General features: G+C 36.0%; 1 protein-coding gene across 1 annotated transcript in view; it reads left to right on the forward strand.

Moving 5' to 3' along the window:
* Positions 1–25,315, forward strand: part of KCNH8 (potassium voltage-gated channel subfamily H member 8) — a 177,177-nt gene that overhangs the window by 96,376 nt on the left and 55,486 nt on the right. The window contains exons 6-7 of the mRNA XM_071429316.1: positions 7,134–7,291; positions 12,448–12,655. Of these exons, the coding sequence (XP_071285417.1) occupies positions 7,134–7,291; positions 12,448–12,655 (366 nt within the window). The remainder of the gene's footprint in view (positions 1–7,133; positions 7,292–12,447; positions 12,656–25,315) is intronic.

Here is a 25,315-nt window from a genome sequence, read left to right on the forward strand (position 1 = left end):
AAATTTTCCTACTTAACAAAACACTATCCTTGTGATACAATGATGGGTCTTGATATTCCATTTTATATACTAAGTCCATTAGGATCTAGACATCGTTATCTTGGGATACTTAATTTCTTTAAGTTCCAGCGGTATATAATTTGGTCCAACTTCTTCTTTCTCACTTACTCATCATCACAATGTACCTGGGACTTCAGTTGTATGTAGTTTTGTATGATCTTCCAGTTCTAAAAGATTCTGGCAAGAACTAGAAATTTTTACCATCTAGTTGAGTCTTAAATAGAAGCTGTCATATTTAAGCCATGTATTAAAGAAACTGTATTCGGATAAAGCATGTTTTCCTGAAGGTCATCAACTCTTCTTCAAAGACCTTAAAGAATCCATAACTCTATTTACTTATGGCTTGTAAACCACATATTTCTATTTTTGGAGGTTTTTTTCATCAACCTGCAGAAGTGACATCTCCTTAAGTGTTTGGTTTTTAAACTATTGCTACCTCCTGACTCTTACTTTGGGCACACTGGATTGTAATTTATCATCTGATATGACACAACCTTGCTTTGCTGCTTCATTCCAAAATTAGATAAGAAGTATATAAGACGTATTGAACACATCTGGATTTTCTGTGAGATTATTATTAGCTTTTCTTGTAATGACATGAAACTATTTATCATTATCCTTACTATTTACAAAGGAACTCAAGTTTGCTATTAGTGTTTCTTTCCTAAAACTGTATTTTTCCTTCATTATGGGCACCAGTAATTTCTTTCTCTTGCTCAAACAGGTTTAGGTCTTCATTACAAATTTTCTATAGTTTATATTGGTTGTTACTTAATATCTGTTCACCATTTGATATAACTTCCTAAAAAAGAAGGAAAAAATACTGTTCCTCCACCAGCTTCAATAGGCTTTTAATAAGACATAATTTTGATTATATTATTTATATAATATGTATTTTATTATATTTTATATAACTATTACGTAAACTTTCTACATTTTAGTGCTTAGTTTATTGGCACTTAACCTTGGCTGTGCCCTTTTTTTCTTTTAAGCTTTATTTGATTTCATAGTGGCTCAAGCTCTTACACAATGGTATAAGATGACCATTGCTTTCTTTTCCTACATAAACCCAATTCCAACTCCCTCACCTGATCATGTCAGCCTATGAAAGAAAATCATCAAGCTAATTGTGGTTATAAATGTCTGCAAGGAAGATATTGAACTGAAAAATCACGCTTCCATTTGAATAAATTGTTCCTAGGCAATTTACTAGGAATGTTTATCTCAGCAGTAAAATAAAAAAAAATGAGAGTTTATATAGGGACAGATAAATTGTTCTTCAAACAATATGGCACAAACATTTCCTGGAAACTTTCTTAAAAGCTCTCTGGCCAGATTCTAATATCATTATCCTTGTATCCTTAAATAAAATTTGCTAAAACAATCAGATACATGAAAGAGCCTGGACTTTGGGGAAAGTATTACTAGCCAAGGACAACCAATGTAAAATCACCTAAAGGAAAGTGAAAAAAAATACAAGAAATTAGAGATGAGTCAGTCATACCATCTAGAAGAGGGAGATAATGTAGAAAACTGTCTTCTCTGAAAATCAGTGGGCTTAACATATCTAAATCGTCTAGTTTTCAATACAGGTTTGAATGGCTGCAGTCTAACGAAACATCACTGCTTATATGTATGCCACTTGCCCTAAAGGCACAGGGGTTTTAATCTCATTTAGCTCCCAGTGAAAGACAGTTAAACTGAGGTATATTACATTGCATTTTCTGAAATTTAAGACTATGTCATGGGCTGTTATTGAATCACCTGCCTAATCCTGAAATGTTATTCTGCTATAACTTGATCATATGTTTAATCCCAGCAGGATTTATTTTTAAACAATCAAGCCTAAAGGGAGAAAAAAATGTTTTCACAGGGAAATTAGCTGCTTCAGGTAAAATAATCCTGTTTATGGATAAAGTGGCTCAGCTGGCCTCCAGATAACTATTTTTTTAACAGGGATTAGAAATTGAGATTCCACAAAACACATATTGCACTTTTAAAATTTTACAAGGGAAAACATCTTAATGATTAATAGGTTAGCTTGATGACTATCAGTTTGTGGCTTTTGTTCCATTTATATCATTTAGGAAACTAATCTGCATTGCACCCTAAGTAGAACCTCCATTTTTTAACATAATTTTTTTAACGTAATGTTTTTTCCCTTTGTTGAACACCAGCTTCAATTGGTGTTTTCCTACTATTCACCGCATAAATGTGTCTGTGTGTGAATGTGTTGTGTAGTAGAAATCTAGAAAGAGGCAACTCGGTCAAGGATGTAGCATGTCATGCAGAGCTTTAATCCAAAAGAGGTCACCAGTTTCAAAACCTTATGAGCTTGCTTAGATTTCCCAGCTTTTTTATGCCTAGCTATGAAATAAGTTGCCCTTTCTTAGGAATCAAGCATTGATAGGGTGTGGATTTCACACTGGAAGCTTGTGAAAAAGAAAATAGTCACCAATAGGCATGTAAAAGCCATTAGAATGCTCAAATAAGGAAATAATTGTTAAGAGCTTTCCAGTTATATCATGTTATTGGAATGTTATTGGAATTTATCATGTATTTGGAATGAAAATATCAAAGACCCATGTAGACATGATAATTACAAACTTGGAAGATATTTGGGGGATAATGGTCCCTGTGTTCTGGTGTTTATTGGTGTGAATAATGTGTAAGAGCTTAATGGGAGTAAAATATATAAATAAATCAGGAACTACAACTGTATATAGATTACAATTTTAAATTCGTTTCATGGCTGAAAAAGCTGTTGGGTTTTTTTTTATATAAAAATGCATTGTCTATAATCTTGCATGAGTTTTAGAGATATCACATTTATTACAAGATTTTTTTTTAAGGGATGTGTGTCCACCAGTAGTGGAAATAAAAGACTGAGAGAATCCATGCAGATGGAGCTAATTTGCCATGGGATCCAACCAGGAGAAAAATCACAGTCATGGTTTCACAAATTCACTGTTTATTATCTCTGCATGCATCTTAAGGACTTAGTGCCTGAAGGAGCTTCAGGTCTGTGTTGTATTGGGTTGGTATGGAAAGGTGATCAATCTGCAGGGTAGAGAGAAAGGGGACTCAGAAGAACAGGACTCAAAAAGTGGAAAGTAATTGCATCAGCAGGGAACTGTGATCAGAAGGTGTGTGGAGCAGAAGCCCATTTTCCTAGACAATGTGCAAGGGTGATGTGATTCCTAGTTCCAAGCCTCTGAAATTGGAGATCTTGGCTCCTTCCTGTTGAGTGCTTTCAGGTCAAATTTACCTTTGTGTTCAGCAGACAAAAAATGCCCCTCACTGCTTGGAAGGCTGACCCTCTTTGATCAAGGTTCACACACAGCAGTGAGTGCAGAAATGAGTGGGGAAGGAGGAGATCGAGGCTGGCTTAGGACACATTGGTGTTTGTTAACACAATGTGCGTGTGTGTTGAACATAGTATAAGTCCTGTGGAAAAGGCCATGTGGTTAAACATTATTTAAGGACTTTTCTTAAAGTCAGTAGGGTAGTCTAGACTCTATACTGAGCTTTAATTTTCTTGAATCCTGACTTTTTTTCAGAATTGAACTGAAATTGAATTATGTAACAAAATAAGAACTCAAATTTTTTCAAAGGAAGGTGTTTCACTCTTTTTTCCCTCTCTACATCAAGAAAAATATGGTATTTTAGATATTTTAGATATCATGTGCTGTGCTTCAAGACAGGTGTAATGAGTTAAGCAGTTTGATATTTTCTGCTGTTCCTCCTGCTTTAGTTTTAGGCAACTTTGTAATGATGTCAGAGACATCATTACAAAGAGACATTTTTCATGGCAGAGACATTATTTAAATGCTCTGTTTTGCTTTCCTGAGCATATGATGTGTGGCTCACAAGACCAGTTAAAATCATCCTTTCCTATCTCAAATTTTAAAAAATTGAAATAAAATAAATTCAGATTTCTTTTTTCTTTAGTCGTAATCTTTGTTATTGATGTTTGGTGAGAGGTGCTAAAGCAGAAGAGATATTGCAGTCTTTGTCCCAGTTTGAAACAATCAAACACAGCTTTAAATATGAAGTTTGCACAGACTGAAGTTGTTGTTAGAGCATACTTAAAGATAGTGTGAAAAGATAGTGTGAATTTCTTTACCCTTGAACATCTTTGTGAATATCTTTAAGCATACTTAAAGATATTCAGATGTATCTCTTGTAGAAAAATTTTAACCCACTAATTATCCAAATATATTGGAGTCACTTCATATATGATTTAAGAATCAGCTCAGAGATTAAATCTCCCTCTTGCCTTGCTTACAGGTGCAAACTTAAAATTGTTGCCCTTCATGTTGTAGGAAATTATTAAAATTCACTTCATCTGAGAGCATTTGGAACAAACTCAACACTAGAGAAAACCATTAGTTTTGAAGCTCTTAAGTTATCTGGAATCTCCAAAGCTTTACATTATTGATGTTTATGTTGAATTTCAGATTGTTCTTTCAATTGTCATCAGTTTGTAGAAGCTGCTGCACAATAAGATTAACAAACAATTTCTAAAACATTAAATAATGCATTGCTATTTTCTATTTTTACATTAGTAAAGAAATTATTAGTGATAAGAAAACATTTATTTAAAAAAATCTTCACTTTCTTAACAGAAATCCCCCCCAAAATGTGGAATATATAATTCCTAGAATAATGCAATCCCTCAGAAGATATGGTCATTTCTAAATTTGTGTTAAAGATTTTCTTGTGCTCTTAGAAGTTTCTGGCCTCAGGAGTCCTTTTCTTGTGTTTTCCCTTACAGATATCTCAGTAAGTACTTTAGCACAGCAGTTAAGCTGTAAATAAGATTGCTCAGATGAAGAAACTGTTTATACCCAAGTATAGCTCAGAAAGTTGCTAAGTAATACAAGACGGGTCACTCTTACTTCCCACACTCTGGACTTTTATCTAATAAACTGGATGCAGAAAGAAGCACTTAAGATTTCCTATGTATTTTTTTTCTTTGGAATATAGCTATTATCTGAGGCTGTTGCCCTAAATTGCCTTGATAGGACGGCAGAAAAGTGTGCAGTGCAGAAAAACCTCTAATCTCCTCAATCTTGAACAGTGAATTGCATATGCACATTGATAAGCCTTTGGTGTACTGGATGTACTTATATTTAAAGCAAGAATTTATCTCCTTTTCTGTTAAAGTTTTAGTGGTTTCACAGACACTAATGGGCAATAAATAAGCAAATACTTTTTCTGACTTTGATAACTACAACTTGGAGTTTGTGACACAAATGAGAATGAGCAGTTTCAAAATACTAGTGGTGCAAATATCTTTATCTTTCTTCTCTCTATGAAACAAATCTTCATGAAGGTGTTCTGTATGTGACCGCTGTTGCCATACTGATCTTGAAATGGGGCTGGTAACCAACTGTCTCCAAAAAGCACCTGTGGAGTTAAACTCACTGCCTTGCTCATTATGAACCATGTGAAATTATGCAATATTCCCATCTTAGCTGTATTATTGAAAATTTCATAACATTTTTGTAGCTTTAAGAAAGCAGGAATGAGACTACCTCATGAGGTAATATAAATCATTATATCTCTGATTTCACTTATATGTTCTCTTCAGCCTGAGGACCTGGTTGAAGGAAAACATTCTTAAACCACAAACCAGTTATAACCTGCAAGACCTCAGTCCATGAACCAGATATCTGCCAATGTGTGTCTAGGTCACTTTGTGTTATGGTTTTGCACTAAATCCTAAAAAAAAAATGCAGAATTAATTGATTCTGTGCCCAAAAAACTGAGAAATTCATCAAAGATTTCATTAATTTAGGAATTTCATTAATTGACTCTACTAGGTCAAAGGGAGGTAGAAGCCAAGGTCAAAGTGTTGGAAATAGTATAGGTTTATTGCGAGCAAAGTACAGGTTAACCAGTACGACAAATAATCATAGCAGGCTGTCTAGCTTCCAGCTGCAGAAGACAGCATAAAAATTTTCTACTAGTGAAACCTGGCAAATTATTATTCTGCAGACCCAGAGAATTAGAACTTGGGATTTGATCAAAATTTATCCTAAATGAATCTTTTCTGATACCCCAAAGGAGTGATCCAGCATGATTTTCTCTGTGTGCTGAACCTCTCTCTTGTTCTCTTTTGGCCCCAGTGGGGAGGAAAAAGATTGTCTTAGTGTAGCCTACCTAAAGAACTTCTAGGGAGAAATGCAAATCAATCTCTTTTATTCCCCTAAAGCTATCTTGCTGTAAAACACCAGCCTTAATGGTTGGCTGCATTCTTTTCTGACTCTGTAAAAGTTACATGAGTAGTTCTCACTAATATTAGTAGAAACAGGGTGCATAGCTTGAGGAAAGATTATAGTCTTTGTCTTGTAGGACATGAAAATAATTGAGACTTTGTTGTCAAGACCTGAGGTTTTTTCGAGTGCTAATGTGTTTTGGCAAGACGCGTCAAAAGTACATCTCATACTGAAAGACACACATCCTGGAATGTTAGATGGGAGCATACAAAATACACAAGTCACCAAGCAATTCATATCACTTTTGTGATCTCCACCATAGCCCAAAAAACCTTTTATTCAAGTGTGTTCAGCATTTTTCAGTTGCTAAAAAAATGGTTATCCTTGAGGATGACATTCATCATCTGTGATAAGTAGCTATCACTAAAAGAGCTTAAATCACATTTTTAAATAAAATAATTAATAATTTTTTATTTTAAAAACTGTGAGTAAATTTTATGGACAAAAATAATGTCCTTTTTTTTTCATTTAGCAAAATAGCAATATTTGTACAGTTTAAAGATTAATGTGTGTGGATGTTGGTTTTTAATTCAAACGCCCTTTTAAATCAGGGAGTGATAAATGTTTTAGACATTTTGTTTATTCCTTGAAAAGAATAATACATTCATTGGTTTAACTCTGTGTATGTACATCTCTTACTACCATGTTTTTTTTTGCTTCTATGTTAGAATATTCATCTGGTATTTATGATGCAGAAGAAAACCAAACAGCATTATTCTGAATTCCTGGTGCTGTGCCCAGGAATTAAGAAATCACTGTCTCTGATTCTGTTCATTCTTTGTCAAGCAGATATTATTTTAAATTTCCGAACAACATATGTCAGCAAGTCTGGCCAAGTGATATTTGAAGCAAGATCTATTTGTATCCACTATGTGACTACGTGGTTTATCATTGACTTAATTGCTGCACTTCCTTTTGATCTTCTTTATGCTTTCAACGTCACTGTGGTAAGTACTAACTTGCCTTCTCAATTGTTCTCTTTTTTCAAGAGGGGTTCGTTGATGTGGGGCTTTTTTCCCCAGATCTGGAGACTGAAACTGAATTAACTAAAATACCTAGGTGTCTTTTACAGCTTTGTGGTATATTTTCACCCTGGATCTACCAATTTTTAATTCAATTATCTTTACTTGGTAAACAGTTGCATCTATGTTAGCTTCATGTCTAATTACTTTACTCAAATACAGTTTGCTATGACTTTTGCTCTCTTATGGTGCATAAATTCAGTCCTTAATCTTTCAAGACTCATACACTTTTACTGTGGTAAAGTAAATCATTATTATGATCAGCATGTTTATTTAGTCAGGAATCCTCTTTCTCTTTACCTGTGGGAATTTTCATGAAAAAAATTACAGCATGACTACCAATTTTTTGTATGTTCTAATATGTATTGTTTACAATTGTCACTTTGACTTTGGTTTAAACTCTTTTTTTTTTTAAGAATGTAATGACAAAAAGCTTAATCTGCTTTGAAAATGTTTGTTCTAAAATTAGGTGATGTCACAATCATGATGGATTATATTTGTGTAGGCTTACTTATGCTAAGACAAAGGTTTTTATTCTGCTAGCCCTATTGGATTTTGTAGAGTAGGGATCTACAAAGCAAAACTGCAATAAGCAAACAAGCAAATAATCCCCCCCCAGAAATGCACCCTCTTAGTTTTTGTAAACTTGTTTTTGTGGATTTTTATCATAAAAAACTAAGGTTATCAGCTATCCACTTTCTAATTCCCATAATTTTGATCTTTCATTAACAGATGCAGTCAATCTCAATTTCATTACAAGTGAGTTACAGACAAGCACTGAGATGATAGGATAAACACATACCAAAAAACACCCCAACAAACACAGAAAAGAACTAGCCAGGAAGAGTCCCATACAAGGTGTCATGCTTGATTTTATAATTTAGTATCATTTCCTTCAATGAACTCCCTTTTCATGTCATTCATTACATAAAGAACCATCAATCTAATGCTAGTGAAGATGCTTTTTAGAACCTGATAGTTAGTTTCACATTGTTCACTGTTTCATTTTAAGAAGTGGGTAATCTATTTCAATACATTACTATCTCAGTTTATCCCTTGCACTCCAACCAAACAGCCAGCATAATAATGTCGGCTTAATTTCTATTAATGACTTTCATCAAGTTAACCATGTTTACTTTTGCAGTCAAAGAAAAAATTAAAAAAACCTGAAAACGAATTTTTGTCCCCAGTGGAAGGACTGATAAGATTTCTGTACTTAATTCTGGAAAAGAAAGTACTATCCAATGATGATTTTTACAATTAAAATGTCACGTTTTTAAAAATGCTGCCGTAATATGATTAATACACATCTCCTGTCGTACTTTTAAGCTTTTTCCCTTAATGAGACCTCTGTATGATTCCTTGATGGGAACACAGTGCCTTACTGTATCATATCTCCTGTCGTGACAAGACTTGGCAACTGTTAATATAAACCTCAAGATAACAATGACTTATCAGCTGTCTCAAAACAGGGGGAGGTGTTAATCACACTACACTGTTTCCAGACTTCATGATTTAATAAGCCCTTTCCTCATGTCTGTTCTCAGATTTTCACTTCATTGACTTTCAGATGTTGCCTCAACAGAACGGTGAGAAGGGGCATCAGGGAGCATCTCACCCCTTTGCTGCTCAGGCCCTGGCACAAGGGCCAAGCCTTTAGGGACGCTCTAAATTCTGCAAGCCATAGGTATAGTGCCATACATACCTGTGTAAGTATGGCACAGATATGTCACACCCCAGCTGGAGATTGATGGAGCCAGAGTGCATGTAAATGCTGCGGAGTCGTTTGCTGGTTTTGTATATATTTTGAAAGAAACAAAAGTTAAACTGTATGAGTTGGCTCTACTGCCTTTACACCTTACCTGGATTCTGCCCTAACATTAAAATCAGGGACTCTTGGGAGATCTGAGACCACAGGCACATTCCTGCCTATCCTCAGTGCTTGCCAAGCTCCTTCCATCCCTTTGTTCATCTGACATAAAGGTTCTCTTAATATAGGGGAATGTGTTTTCAGATGTTGCCATAAAAACCAGGCCATTAAGCCCTAGTTATAATGATTGAATTGCTCCTTTTTGAGTAGCTATCAATGGTTTTAGGGCAATAGTATCATTATTTGAGGCAAAGCAAATAACCAGGTGGACAAAAAATTATTAAAATCTCTCCCACCAGTCATTTCTTAAAATGTATATCCCATTTCTTCATTAATTCATTTTTTGTGTAGGAGATGATTCTTCCAAGCAGAGAACTTCATCATTGGTTTGTAGCAACTTTATTTGTTGTCAGTAGTTCTCAGGACTATGCTGATTGAGTTTGTGTTAGTCTCAAATAAAATTCTGTCCCTGTCCTTTTGACAGAAAAAGGTTAACCCAGATAGTCTAAAACGATTAACAAAATGGAAAATTTTGATGATTTTATATCTGTGGGCAAAGAAAAATCTTTCATGGCACAAGTATGAGTGCTGACTCCTTATTTTGTCTTCCTAAATTTGTGACATAGAAAAAGAAGCTGCCTGCTGGCATTTTAGATCTTTCAATGACATATTGGGCACAATACCAGAGGAGCATTTGGCATGACTAATGAGAAAATTCAGTGCAATAATACATGATTAATTACATCTGTGTTCAATTTTATGAAGAAATGATTTTGAAATGGGGCAGTCCTTAGGCCTTAAAATGAAACCTGCTTCCACATTAAAAAGAATATTATGATATATGATTCATGTCTTTGTAGCTTAACAAAAATGGTCAGAATTTAGGGAAGACTGATAACTGGCAGGACACACAGAATTATAACAGTCCTTTTGCAATTTCTTGTTTGTAGGAATCTTAAAAAAAGAATGAAATAATTTCACCAAAGCTACCATTATTTAATTGTGATGTTTTACAACATAGGCTCCCATGGGAAGATGAAGGCTCCAATGTGTAGGCCATAGCACATATACAATCATTACATAAATAGACACTATACAAATGTTTGTATGTTACTGCTACACCTTGAAGAGACAGTCATGAATTTATGTTTAAGTGCATTTATGTTATAAGTGCAACAGAACCATGTTTGATTCAAACAAGCTGATGAGAGAGAAGAAAAGGAGACTTTGTGAAATTAATTACCACTGAAACAGAGGCGGTTGGTACAGTTTCATGGCAGTTAAAGAATATCTATAAATTAAAGCTATATGATTGTAATAATATAAACCCGGCAATTACTTCAAGTATTTTGCAGCCTTCTGCCCTAGATTTGCAGATATTCTTGGGCTTAAGGCCACAGACATAACTAATTCTCTGGCACTGTAGATGGAGAATGACATAGAAATGAAGTGCAAGAAATGACCTTGTAAATATTTGTGTGTTCAAATGTCAGACCTTATTTTAACAATGTTTTTTGAAAAATGCCATATTTTTTGTTGATTTTGGTTTTTTCCTTTCTATGTACATGAAAAAAAAGTAAAGGTTCTTGAGAAAAAAAAAAAACACATTAAATAATGGGCTGCAAATATTGGCCTTTGAAGAGGCTCATGGGAGAATTACTTATGCACTACCAAAACTGTAGTGGCAAAAAAAAAAATGCTTGTAGATTCATTATTTTCTTCTTTACAGGTTTCTCACGTACTTAATTCCTGAGAGTGGAATATAATCAATGAGTTGTTAAATCTTTGAAAAAATCAAAAATACCTCATGTTACAAAATATGTCAGTCACCTCAGATCTAGCTGTTGGTGAATGCACACCAATAAAATTTAGATTTCAGATTGTTATCTTTGGTAACAGAAAGGCTGAGCATCAGGATATTCTGGATTAGCAAAAGCAAAAGGATATTGATTGAGCTGTGTTTTTAGACTTGCTTTTGGGAGAGCTCTTTACTGTGCTCTGGGAATGCTGTGGCAAGACACATCAAGTCTGATGTTACTTTTCCAGCTGATGTGGGTATCCTGTATCAAGCAGGCCTTAATCCTACTGTCTCATTAATGGAGGAAGCAAAAAAAAAAAGTTTACTGTTAGTAAAAATTATGGCTATTTAATCTGAGACGAATACATTGAAACTGTTTGGATCCTAATCTGTATATAGTTTGCTAACCCTGTTTGCCCAACAGCTGAAGCACAAGCCAAGTACATTCACAGCAAAACTGTGGGCTGTGCACAATATGGTATAGATGCCAATTGCAGGATGCTCTGGAAGGGCTGGGGTCATCCAGAGACTGTTTGCTTTATGCTGGAACTCCTCTAAAGCCAGAGCCATAAACCTCATAAACTACTGTATACTTAGGGTGCTGAGCAGATTAGGTGCTGCTTTTGCCACATAAACTTGAAAGGCAAAAATATTTTAGTTAAGGAATTTAAGAAGCAGTATTAGAAGTTTTAATGAAAGCTTTTTTGGACTACTACTTAATGCAGAGCAGTAAAATATGCCCAGGTCCCTGTTAAACAGGGACCACAGAGTGTGTGATTTAACACAGGGTTAAATCTCAAGAAAAAAATCTGTGCCTTCTCTAGCTTCCCTGCTTTATTGTTCTGCAAAATATCTGATACTTGTTATTGCCTCTTCCGTGCAAAATTTTTGTCCATGCAAAATTATAGGCTGGTTTCATCTCATACACAGTTAAATTAGGTCTGCTGTTAGCTGAAGCTGAAAATCATTGTGTGCCTGGAGATACTTATTTTGTGGTTTCATATTGCAATCGAATGATCTTTGGTCAGTTTGACAATTGTTTTTCCTCTTCTAGAGCTGGGAAGAATCAATTTTTCACAAACACAAATTTTTAAGATAAATCTGGAGGAAAACTGCATGAAAAAAAGATAACATGAAAGATCTCCTAGTATTTCAAGTTTGCTTGGTTTATATCAGAAATAGTAATTGTGTATTTACACACCAAAATTTCACACTTTTTTTAAACATCTTCTTTGCTGTTCTCTGCTCTCTTAAGATTTAGTCCAGTCAGATGTGCAGCTGCGTGAAGAGCGGGCAACATTCCATAGACCTTTAGAATTTCCTTTCTTGAAACAAGAGAACTGTGTGATAGAAGTAAACTGCTGCCAAGCTGCTTGGGTGCTGACTAGTGCTTTTCTCTCCCCGTTCTCCCAGGTTTCCCTTGTCCACCTTCTGAAAACCGTGCGGCTCCTGCGGCTGCTGCGCCTCCTGCAGAAGCTGGATCGCTACTCCCAGCACAGCACAATCGTCCTCACGCTCCTCATGTCCATGTTTGCCTTGCTTGCTCACTGGATGGCCTGCATCTGGTATGTCATAGGGAAAAGGGAGATGGAGCAGAACAACCCCCTTACTTGGGACATAGGTAAGTTCTTCCTTCCTGCATGGACATATACATGCACAAGTATATATCCATAAATGTGTGTAAATATATAAAAATGCGTGTATAACTCACTCAAAATTTCAGGTTTTGCTCAATCTTCTACCATTATTTAGTGCTGTTTGTACAGACAAGGAAGAGACTGGCAGTCTCTGAATTTCTGATCAATCTGAAGAAGACGGTTAAAATAAAAATCAGTTGGAAAAAATACAAGATAATTTTAGATTTTTAAGAGTGATTCAAAGTTGGGAAAATTCAGGATCTGTATAGGAAACGACTAGACAGACCGCATAGAAGAATAGATTAGACAGCTCATCCTGGTTTTGCAAATTAGGAAAATTCATCAGCCAAAACATTCCCTCAAGTGTGCAGATTATTTCTTCCTATGCATTGAAACAGATAGCCCCTGAAATGTCTTCAAGTTAAAAACTTCCTTTGAAATTACTGTTTAGGAGATCTGCAGGCTTAGATTTTTCAGAGCAGATGTTTATCAATGTTTATCATATTCATCAACGGAATGCTCAGTTTTGGTCCAATCTTTAGTTTCTATCCCATCCTTCATTGTGATCTGCATGTTCTACATCAACTCTTCAGCTTTCAAGCTTTCATTTTTTGTAGTGAAACATCTTCCATAAACAAAGTTTACCTAAAGGTGAAACAGTTCCCCAAGAGAAAAAATATTTGGTGTGGGGAAAATACCTGTGACCAAAAGCTCAGTGATATGCATTCAAACTGCAGATTGCCCTATTTTTATCTCCTTTAGATTCTTCAGATGGTTTTTCTTACCCCCATTATCATCTGTCTAAATAGCACCTAATTATGATAAATATGAGGGAAAAATAACAATCATATAAAAGTGCTTAACCTCAGAGAAGTGAGGATGCTGGGTCAGGAAGAGAAAAAGAAGAAAGTTCAGGAAATATGTGTTTCTAGTTTTTCAATAGGTTACTTAAAGACTTGTGGAGTCTTCTTATTCTTCTAAGTAGATTGTTGATTTGTCTTTTCATTTGTAAACCAGGTCTGTGACCTGCTGCTGAACTCCTTATAGAGAGCAAACTTCTGACAGAAAAGACTGCAGCTCTAGGGGAGAATATACAAAGAAAGCCCACTGTGCAAAAATTGGTCAAATACTGCAAACAGAGAAACAAATCCAGATAATAATAATAATGATAATAATGTCTCTCTGGTGAGAAGCAGCTCTGAAGGCACTTTGTCAGCTTATGTAGGCCACAAACAATAGCTGCTTTCAAAGCATTCATTGCAGTCCAAGTGATGATGGTGGGCTGCATCCTTGCTCCCTGGGTAGGGCTGTTGGCCACACTCCCCATGCTCCCTTTTCCCTGAGGCAAGGCCACATTCAGAAAACGCTCCTCATGGGGCTCTTGGCATTTATTACTATGAAAACATTAACCTTCACCCATCAGTTTTGTCCTTTCTTGGGCAAGAGCAGTAATAACCAAATGTCCCAACAACCTCACTAGAACCAATCCCAGTTTAACTGGAACAGAGACATTTCCCAGAAATCCCATTTGTGTCTCAGTGTAGGGGGTTGTATCTGGGTTGTCACAATCTGATCATCTTCCAGTGGGCTTCCCAGGCTGGAAGTGCTCCTTAACAGCCCCTCACCACCAACTTACCTCAACCTGTGACCATCAGGGACGTTCCCTGCACAGCTGTAGGTAGTGCATTTCCACATTGGATGGGCCAAAGCACTTAGTGGTGTGTGCTCTCAGACTTTCACCTTCTACATGGAAAAAGGGCTTTTCTATTGGGCTTACAGATAGGTAGGCATTCTTCTAGGGTTTTTCTTTCCTAAAGGTATGAGTTTGCATTTTTGCCTGGAAGGCTGTTCCACCACCTTTGTGGATGGTCTCTAAAATATTTAGATGCTATAAATTTATAATAAAAATGATACTGCAATGACTCCTGTAATGTTTCTACAGATATTAGTTCTAGAGCTAAGTTAAATAATTTATAGCTTTGGGGATTTGTTTGGATTTTCTTGTTTGTTTGGTGGGGTTTTTTTTTTTAAATGAAATGGTTTTAAAATGTTAAAGGTTTAAAATGTTAAAATATTAGATACTGGTTGAAAGAAAAGAGCTGATAAAATTCCACATATCTGTCATGAAGGTGTTGTTTTGGAAGGACCACTCCAGCACTGACAAAATTTCTTGTTAAGCTTATGTGTCACATATATGAGCACAAAAATGTAGATGATGTAATTTTTTTCAATCAGTACATTTTCCTGCTCTCCACATGCAAACTACTTGCTGATGAAACACAATGAAATTAAGTCTTGGTCCTCTGTGTACCTTTTCCTATTCTGGTGATTATATGTAGCCAACCTTTCTTTGTCATTTAAGAAATCTTCAAATGACAAGTTCACTACACCTCATAGCATCCACACTGGGGATAATTTGAGGGGAGAATAGTAGTTGTAATTTAGAGTATGAGTGATTAAGCAAAGTAAAATGAGGTCTGGACATCATAATAAATCATAAGCAAATAATGCACACAGGAGAAATCTTGCTTGGAGTATAATTAAGGTAGTATTACTGTAAGGCACTGAGGATATTCTGCTCTCCTAAAGGAAGACCTCAACTGAAAAATTTGTTCTGTTTTGAAGAGCATGTAAAAGAGATTTCTTACTGCAGGCAAAGCAGTAGAATATGATCCCTACTCTTGAACTTCAAGGTTTTAATTTTTTAACTTTTACTTTCTATATACCAGAACTGGAGACTCAAATTTCCATCAATGCATCATACACAGAGTTCATTTCAGCCTTTGAGAAGCTTTCTAATGGCAAATGTTAAAAAATACCATAAAAAAATTATAATTCCTATACTTTTTTTTAATTAAAGGAAATGTGTCTCTGCCTTGGAAATTCTATTTTTTTATTCTTCATTGGAATATCTCAGGTGATGTCCACTTGAAAACAGTATGGCACCATGAGTATGGATGCTGCAATGTATGGAATAGCTGAAATATAGGGATGGGTTTGTTCTAAGAAAGGAAAATTATGTCTGGAATGAAAAGAAGATTAATTTGCTTTTTATGTTTGCTTCTATTTTTTGGGGGGTAGAGGCAGAGGGAGAAAAAAGCTATTAGCTTTTACTTACTCCATTTAGTGTTTCCTCAGACAACCTGTAGCACAGATTTCAAGACTGAGGTTTGCTAACACTTAAAGCAAACATTTTAAAGCTGCAGTACTGTTAACATAATACTTTGAACCTTGCTGTGCCATCAGATATGCACCATGGCCCAGATCTAGCAGCATTTGCTTCGTGTATCTATTTCTCTAGCTAATTTAAACAACTGTGGTGCTTAATTTGCATTTGAATTGGGGCAATGGGAGTGATAACATTGTTCCTATGAAAATACCCAGAACAGAAAATGGCATTTGCTTTGTTCTTCCTGGACCTAATTGTGAGCCTTTATTTCAATTTTGTCCTTATTCAGGCAACATTCCCATGGCAAACAATTTAAAAACGTGGTTACATTCACAAATTTAGCCACGTGGTTTTACAGTGAGAAAGGTGAAATGTCTGGGTCTATTACTGATGAACTGTCCTGACGTGGGGGCATTGGGACATAGTGTTAAAAACTGGATCTCTTCTTAGCTCTTGTACTGCTAGATTTAGCTGATTACATTATTTGGAAGATATACACCATGGGCATTGCTTTTAGATGCTGGAAACCTTTACCTCAGCAAGTTCTCCCATCTTAGGAAAGAGTTGTTCCATGTGCAGCATTTTGACTCTAATGTCTGATAAAACCACAATTCCTGGACACATCATTCCCACCCACTGGAGACAGTGACACAGTTCCTGCCCTGCTTTTCCCTTTTGGCATTTTCAGGTCCCTCTCTGTTACATTTCACCTCATTCCCCTCATTTGTTTTCATTGGTGAAACAGATGTCTCAGGGGACATGACATGATCCCCACCAACCTGTAAAAAGATAAATTTTCTGTTCGCTGACACAGTGTTTAGGTTCCTGGCTGATACTAACAATCCAGTTCCATTGGCTCCCATTTCCATAGTTTAATTGGCATCAGATTTAGGCATGGGCTTTTTATTTGCTGATTGCTTTTTTGTATTAATATATACTGACCTATATGCTATACACATCAAAGATCTTATTAAACATGAGAAAATTATTTTTCTACCTGACTCTAGAGGAAACAGATAATATTAAAAATATTTCCTGTTGCTGAAGGCATTCATTCTGTGAGAACCATGTGAGCTGTTGAAACCCAGCTGTCTTGAGTCTAGCAAGGAGATTAGGAGAGGGCCAAGAGTCAGGATGCTGGCTCCCTTACATAATCAAAACTGTCAAGTATAATTTGTGCCACTATCTCAAAAAAACATTCCTTCCTGTCCACCAGAAATTTAGCTGCAACTTTTTATTATTCCTACAGCAACACAACATTCTGGCTATGGATGGGGTTGTTATCAATGCAAAATACAGTAAAAAAATAACCTGTGTTTTTTATAGTTAATAAATGTTTTCTTTGGAATAAGCTTTAAAATCAGTCCTGTAAAGGGCATTGTTCTCCACCTGTTTAAGTCTTTATTTCAGTTGAATACCTCAATTTTCATCTCAGGTTTTTACTCATTTTCTATTAGTTTTTTATTGTACAGCACTTTTGAAAACAAGAGCTCAGTTGTGACTGGATCACACACTCTGCAATATAAAACTTCCCACACACACTTTGTTTATCACACTCTTGCAGTCAGAGCCTTTAAAAGGACTTGGATGCTGACTCCCAGTGAGCACTCACAATTAGCTGTCAGTGGCAAGGTACAGGAAAAGGTGCTCAGCACCTGAGTAGGAAAGGCTGAAAATAAAGACTGCGCCTTCAGTGTCTTTCACTCAGGTGTTATGTGTCCCATGTTGGACTGAACAGCCTTAATTCAAAATACTACCTTCCCCACTGAGTTCTTCAGTAAATTTGAATGGAGGGACAAGGTGACTGAAAGATCTCCACTTGGTGCAGATAGGAGAGAATCTCCAAGTATCTTAAACATCTAAAGATTGTGATGCTTCTGGCCCAATGCAGAAGTTGGCTGAAATGGGTTTTCCAAAATGCAGGTGTCCTACATCCTAGATGCAAACTTTAGGTTAAAACCACGAGTTCAGTTTCCTAAATTCTGCCCAAATCCTTTGTGGTCCCCAGGTAGCTTCACTCTTGTCAGAATTTTGTAATTCCAGCATCAAGCTGGAATATCCATTAAGAGAGACATTTACCTGTAATTCTCTTGAGTTTCAACAGCCTGGGAAGTTTTAGTGCCAGGAAGCTTTTTCCTAGTTTGTGCTAACAGGAGGCAGCTGGTTTTAGTTTTCACAAGATTCTGAGCAATTTTACCAGGAATTCTGAAGGTACAGATTTAAACTTATCCTTCACAATAGATACTTGTGGCATTGGTGTATTTGTTCCGCTTAAAACTCAGGCTATCCTCTTTTTAGAAGAAAGATTATTTTTAGGTATGTGTGCATCTGCTAGTTCTTCCACAAATATTGTATGTTAATGAACCAACAAGTTCCTGGCATTCTTAGACCCAGCATAACCATTAGGTAAATAACAGTAGAAATCATATTGGAAAAATCAGTGCCATTTTTTCCATTATCCATCAATACAACACGTAATTTTTCAAAGCAATAATTAACTTTTAACTCCTGGTGTTTTCATATTATAGTAAGTCTCAGAATGTACTGCAGAAGCAGGTAAATATGAAGGTATTTTTTGCAAAGCAAAATTACTTAAATAGATAGATGTGACAGAAGACTTGGTGTGAAAGTTGAGATAGAGGTGGCGTTTATTTTTTTTTTAATATATGAATTATCTTCACTATTAATGATCTTAGATCATGCCAGCTTTGTCCCTGTAGAATATTTCCTTCTGCTAAAGGATTAAAAAATTGGTTTTGAATGTGACATGAGCACTTTTTACTAAACTTAAGCATTCAAAAAACATTTTAAAAATAAGAAAAATGATGATATTTTTTAAAATGTGTGATTACCAGTCTGCTTTTGAACCCTCTCAGACTCATGTTTGCAACACATTCTTAGCAATGTTGGCAACCAGGAACTTAGTTCCAAAAAATACAAAGAAAACTGACATTTTGTGTAATCACAAATCTCCAGATAGGAGAAAATCAGCTCTCAGGAAAATCAGCTAACAGAAGCCACATGATAAAAGTGTTGTGCTAAGGAATGAAGAGGTTTTGGACCCAGATGATGGGAATGTTTGGGGCATGCAGGTACGTGTACCTACTTCTGTATTCCAGACCTACCTTCTGGAGCTTGAGCCTGGACCTACATCAAAACAGCTCCCAGTAATTCCAACAAATGTTCAGCTTGTGAAGAGCTGGTTCTAATGAGCTCCAACTGGAGCCTTGGGAAAGGCTGCAGCTGGCCCCTGCTCTTGAGCTGTCTGGCAGATGGCAAGGCTCAGCACAGGTGCCCAGCATGCCCTGCTCTGCTTTAGTGGGAACATCAGTTCCGTTTGTTTCGTGGCACTGCAGGAACTAAGTGAATTCTCCTCACTGCCAGAAAGAGTAGTTGTAAATTTCCAAGGATCTCAGCCAAGAGAACTGTGTTCTACTGTAAAATATTGGTCTGGTTTCACTGCTCCAAACACACATCCATCAGGTTAGAAGTGACATGTGTAGATTTATGAATCTTTGTGCAGAACAAGAAAGAACATCATGCTGACTACACTGCACAGCACTGCACAGATATTATAGTGTATAAATTATTATAGTGCTAGCTCGTTCCCTAGCAGTGATCAATTGTTCACTTCAGTCTGTCATCTCTCTACCTGAATGTTTGACTTTTAATTTCTTTTCCAATCTGCTTCAATTATGGGTTTTCTTCATTTTTAGTCATTAGTAATAACGCAATCTATTCCTCTAGAACTATGGTTCTTTCTGGTTTTGAAGTTGCATCTTTAAGAAAAAAAGTTTTAAAAAGATATTTATGTCATGCATGAGTGCTGGTATCTTTAATTTAGTAAAATCAATTTTAATGCTCTCTTGACCTGGGGTACTTGTCTTGAAGGTCCATTTTTGTGGGGAAAAGAAATATCTGTATACACACTTGTCTAGTTTTTTGGTCTTTTTTTTTGTAGGAAGCAAGGCTGAAAATTCACTGCTAATTATTATTTGAAGGAAATGGTTGATGGTTACCACTCTTGTGAAGTATTTGGGGTATCAATATCTGAGAGACTCAGCCAACTAGTTTGTGTGGTTTCTTATTTCAGCATTATAGAAATATATATATATTTAAAAATATATATATTATATATATATATTTAAATATATATTTATATAATATATATTTTATTATTTCAGCATTATAGAAAATAATTAGCCCCTGGAGTGTCATACAAAATAATAATAGGAATAAAGTAGACAACCAAAACAAGTTGATCACTTTGAAGCTATGAAACTTTTCAAAGTACTCATCTTACGAATGACCCCAAACAGTATTTATTACATGGCACATACTTTGAAAAATCAAGGATATACCAAAATTCTGAAGCATTACATAGTGATGAAACAATCTAAAGCAGTTCAAACAGAAAATTTTAATCCCAGGAGAATATCTAACATCGGAATGCTTTTAAATAATTTTATTGCTGGTTTTAATCCTTAAAAGTTTTAGTCCTCTGTGAAAGTAATGCTTTTACTGTACACGCAATGTGTAAATTCTCCATTAATTCTTTGAGGTTCACAATATCTAGCCTAGTTAGAACAAATATAAATAGAATCATGAAAATCATGAAGAAATTAGAATTAATGTACTATGTATTTCAAAACAACCCAAAAATCTTTATTTAAAGTCTGCTGGGTATCTTACCTGAATGGTGAAAATAACTTTTTATGTAAAATACTATGTATAAGGCCAAATTTGGAAAAGCTTGGGGTGTGAAATATTAATGAAAGAATTTTTTTTTTTCCTCTAATTGGGTTAGACTTTTGAATAAGGTAGAAATAAGAGAAAGTTCATCTGGCTTTTGAAGAAATCCTATTTGCAGATAAACATAGCTATTCATTATTTTTGCACAATTAAAGCAGAGGCACATAGTATTTTCTGTGTCTGTCAGTCGGTTAGATTGGGCAGAGAGAAATTTCACTGCTGCAAGGGAGTTTCATGTGCAAAACTGTAATCACCAAAGCATATCTGGAAAGTATGTGTGGAAACCTGTCTGCACATGGTAAAGACCTACACTTAGAAATTAAGGTTTTGGAAGGGCTTATAAATTTATATTTTAAAATATTCATAGAAATTAAGTTTGTGGAAATTATTCATTTTCTATTTCTAAACCCAAACCAGTGTTTTTTGAGGTGCATGTGTGTGAAACTAAAATATCATTTATTGAGCTGAACTGAAGCATTCCCTTTGCATTTAGATTAACATCAATTTGTATTTTAGCTGCTCTGGGCCTTAGTAAGTCTTCCCTGCTGTTCTTTCCTATAGGCTTAGTTCCTTGATTAAACTGTATTTTCCTTTACACACCATACTTTGCCTTCTGATTGAACCATTTTAGCAATCACCAAATAGCCCAGGACTGAGATACCCTATTGGATTTGTAGCCCAGAAAAAAGCAGGCATGAAAGTAGCTTATTAAATGGAGTGTGAATTTTTAACATCATTATTAATACATTTCCAAGATCTTGTAACTAATAAAAAACTTTTGGACAGTTTTAAAGTCAAAGGTAAAAATCTGGCGTGCAGACAAAGCCCCTGAGATTTGACAAAGTGTCCTGCTGCATTGAAGCACAGATTACCTGGGTATCATTTATTAATTCTAGAAAGCAGTTTTTATCTCAGTGGAAAAGCTGTATCTGGACCAATTTCTGCAACCATGACAGAAATTCTCAGTGCCACAATGTAGGGGAAAAATCTGCCTAGTAAACACCCCAGAAGACGGGGTGGTCCCAAGGGGTAAAATAATGCCAGGATTTTCCACATGGCTTCTGTAATGGGAACACCAGAGAGTATAATTAATTGCAAGTGGAAAATATTGTGCATAAAAGCTCTGTTCAATCAATTTGAAGTTACATCAGAGTCTTTAACCCTTAACTGTACTTGGAACTGTAGATCTCTTGGCTGCAGAGAACCTCTGGGGTTTATTTAAACCAGTTAGATGGTTGAACCAGGACCATCACAGGCAGTAAATTGGGTCAAACACAGCTTGCTCCATCCAAGTCCTGAAAACCTTGACTGGGTACCTTGTACTAGGGTTACACTACCCTCCTCTGAGAGCTCTGTACAATTTCCTAAAGCATTAGTGTCTCACACATCGGTGTTATAGGAAGTTCTGTTAGGACTCGGAAATTCCTGCTTCTGTTTTAAAGCTCATGGCTTGGCTGTTCAAACTGTAACTTTTCAATCTAGTTTAAACCCACAAAGCCTTTGCTATGTATTTAGAAATCTTTCCAGCAGCTGCTTCAATAGGTGATTGGACTGCCTCTCAGCCCCATCACATCTCTAAGTAGAGATCCTAGGGTGCTGGAAAGCCATGTTGCATTCCAAAGACATCCCATAAAGATGAAAATAGCTTTCCTTTTCTTTTGTAGCACATGCCTTAAATTTTTAATGTAGAGATGTCCTTTGCATATATTCCTATTTTCTATTTATTTATCCTTTTTTCTCTGCCCTTTACCAGAGCAGGTGCTTGATAAAAGAAGGGTTTTCTGCTGCCAGAATAGAAAATCATTTCTGTACAGAAATGAAGAAATTATTCAAGAGTCTTTCCAGTCTCTCTTCCATTTTCCTATACCCTGTAAAATATTTCTGTTCCTTTTGTCCTTTCAGGTGACAGTGCTTAAAGTTACCTAGTACTTACTTTCAGTCAAAGAAGCCAATGTGAAGCTGTGAGAGTATGTCAATGAATTCTGCAGCATGTAGAGTTTTTCACAAGACACATTCTGTAAAAGTAATTATACCTAATTATTTTAAATTGTTTTTCGTTGTCAGCTTTAAGAGAGCTGGAGATAAAAATGCTAATGCTTAGGATTCCCTTATGTCACACGCTTCAAAAAGACCTGTCATGTCTGCAGACATAGATGTATTATTTCAGAACTGCATCAGCTTTAAAAATCGAGTGTACTTTTCCATTAAGACACCACCTTTCTTCTTAACTTTTTACTCTTTCTTTACATCAAGCCCTTACTACACTGCAAATTCATGGGGGTTTTTTTTGTTATCTTTAGCTATAATCCAGAGTAAAAGATCCCCTGTTGTTGATCTCCCCCTCACAAAAGCCAGATATGTTTGGATCTAAACTTCCTTGATTCAAGTGGCACATAATGAAGAAAAAAGAATTGAAAAATGTTGCTTATGTTCTAGAATCAAGGAAGAAAAAACGCAAGACAAAGCAAGAGCAAATAAAGTGCTAATACCATTTATCATAGGGCTGCCTGTCAGAGGCAGGTCTCTGTACAACACAGTGGCTCCTTAGATAAGAACACAAAGGAGAATGTTTAGACAATGCAGTAAAATCTATGGAGCAAGCAAGGAGAGGATTGTAGCAAGGGTTAGCACACTTAGCTGTTATCTAACCAGGATGGATGTCAGCAATAAAGAAGACAAGGAGAAATGGATGTCAGGTAGGCTGCAGCAGTCTATGCTGACCCAAACTGAACTCCACACTGTCATTACCATCTCCTGTGTGATCATGTGCAGGCCATTCAGATGGAAATTAGCATGGTTTTATTGCAATTCAGCAATTAACCTTTCCTTTGCAGTTAGACCTACAGAAGGAAGCGGTTTCTGTTCTGAGGCTTCTGCCCCTGCTTTAAGGCTTCTGCCCCTGTTTTGCCAAATTGGGAGACTGCATTTGGACAGGTAGTAGGTGCTGAGAGTTGGCTTGATTTCTGGAGTGGGAAAGACGGCAGGGGAGGGGAACGTATCACCTGCCAGGGACCGCTTCTTGCATTACTCAGATTTAAAAAGCAGAGTCTGGAAGTAAACAGTTCTACTCTTGCAGACTGCTGACAGTTAGACAGAATGAAAATATAAAATATGTGTAGAAAATTACACTGATTTTCTAAAAAACTATAGTCCTCTTGATATCTTGCTCTTGCAAATAAACAATACTTTTTTTACAAAGATTTTAAGATGTTGATTACCACTGTCATTGCTTCCATGAGAATTTATTTGCAGATTCTGAGTAAGAACTTTAATATATTAACTCTTAGGACTGAGAAATAGTCATAAGAACTGAAAGACTTTATTTTGTATTTCTCTGATGGTGAGTCCTGAGCAGCAGGGTAGAGGCGAGATTAATTTACCAACTATGCCATGCCGCACACACTTAGATACAAAGGTTTGCTAGCAACTTTAAAACTTACATTCTACAAGTCTGTGTTGTGTGGGAGATTTTGGCATACTTTGATAATAAGTATTTCATTTTAAAGTCATCTCTATTGCTTGTGGAGGAGAGTTCTTATTCCTTTAAAAAGATACAAATAGCCTGCCTGCAGTAGCTCAAAACCTTTCTGGCATGATTTGGACTCCAAACACATAGACCTGCAAAACAGGGTTTCTAACTCTTTAGCTGACACCATAAAAAAACCCCTCATTACCATCAATATTATTGCAGGAACACCTGGGATGCTACTTATGGGTCAAGGCCCTCTTGTCTCCATTGCTGAATTAACACAGGATAAAAAGGCTGCTCTTGCCCAAGAGGATATTACAGTCTAAATATAAGATCAGAAAAGCTCTAACAGATGGGTACAGACTGATGGAGCACAGGGAAGCAGAGAGGGCATAAATGGACGTGCTCTTTGCACTGAATGGATGACCAGCACAAATGTGTCTAATTCCAAACTTAGCTGCAAGGCATTTAATAGCCTGGAAAAGGACAGTAACAGCCAGATTGCCTAAGGAGCAGTAATGTTAAATACTGAAACTCTTTCTGCAGTGAGACTGTGAGCATTTCCTTTAAGAAGATGATATTCACATATTTACATACTTCTGAATATGGCCTTACAATTTTATTTCTCAAATTATCTATATGTTTAGATTTGCATGATTTACCTGTAATCTAAAGATTAAATTAACATTATACTATTTTACCAAAAAAAGTAGTCAATTTACTTATGCTACTATTTTGTTTTTAGTGTAAGAACCCTAGGAAAACATATTGGGGAGAACAAAGCAAGATAATTTTCAAAAAATTAAAAAGTGTTTTTCTTCACTCCAAATATGTTAATAGCATTGGAGCTGTTTGTAAACTATTTATAGTAAAAAAATAAAACTTCTAATAAAAATAGTTACTATATTAAGTGCTTTGCATGTATTGCCTTCTACTATTGCAGAAAGTTGATACTGAAAATTTCTGCATCTTGTCCTTTCTTTGGACCCGATGGTCCAAAGATCTTTTCCAATCTAGTTGATTCTGTGATTCAATGGTGTGGGGAAGAGAGTAAACAGCTGACTTGCAAAAGCAAGAGGGATTTAAACTTCCCACATTTTCAAACACAGTCATCTAACAAATTACTGTTGAGAAGAGCTGTAGTAGCTTATCACAGACAAGAGTTTCAAGAACATTCCTTTTCTAAATGACTCTTTGACAAATGAGGCTGAAGGAAGTTATGACCTAGTTCTGCAGGAATGCAGGTGCACTGAC

The sequence above is a fragment of the Agelaius tricolor genome, unplaced genomic scaffold (genome assembly GCF_023055355.1).
Source record: "Agelaius tricolor isolate 1412-34295 unplaced genomic scaffold, bAgeTri1.0.p SCAF_6, whole genome shotgun sequence".
Taxonomy (NCBI): Eukaryota; Metazoa; Chordata; class Aves; order Passeriformes; family Icteridae; genus Agelaius; species Agelaius tricolor.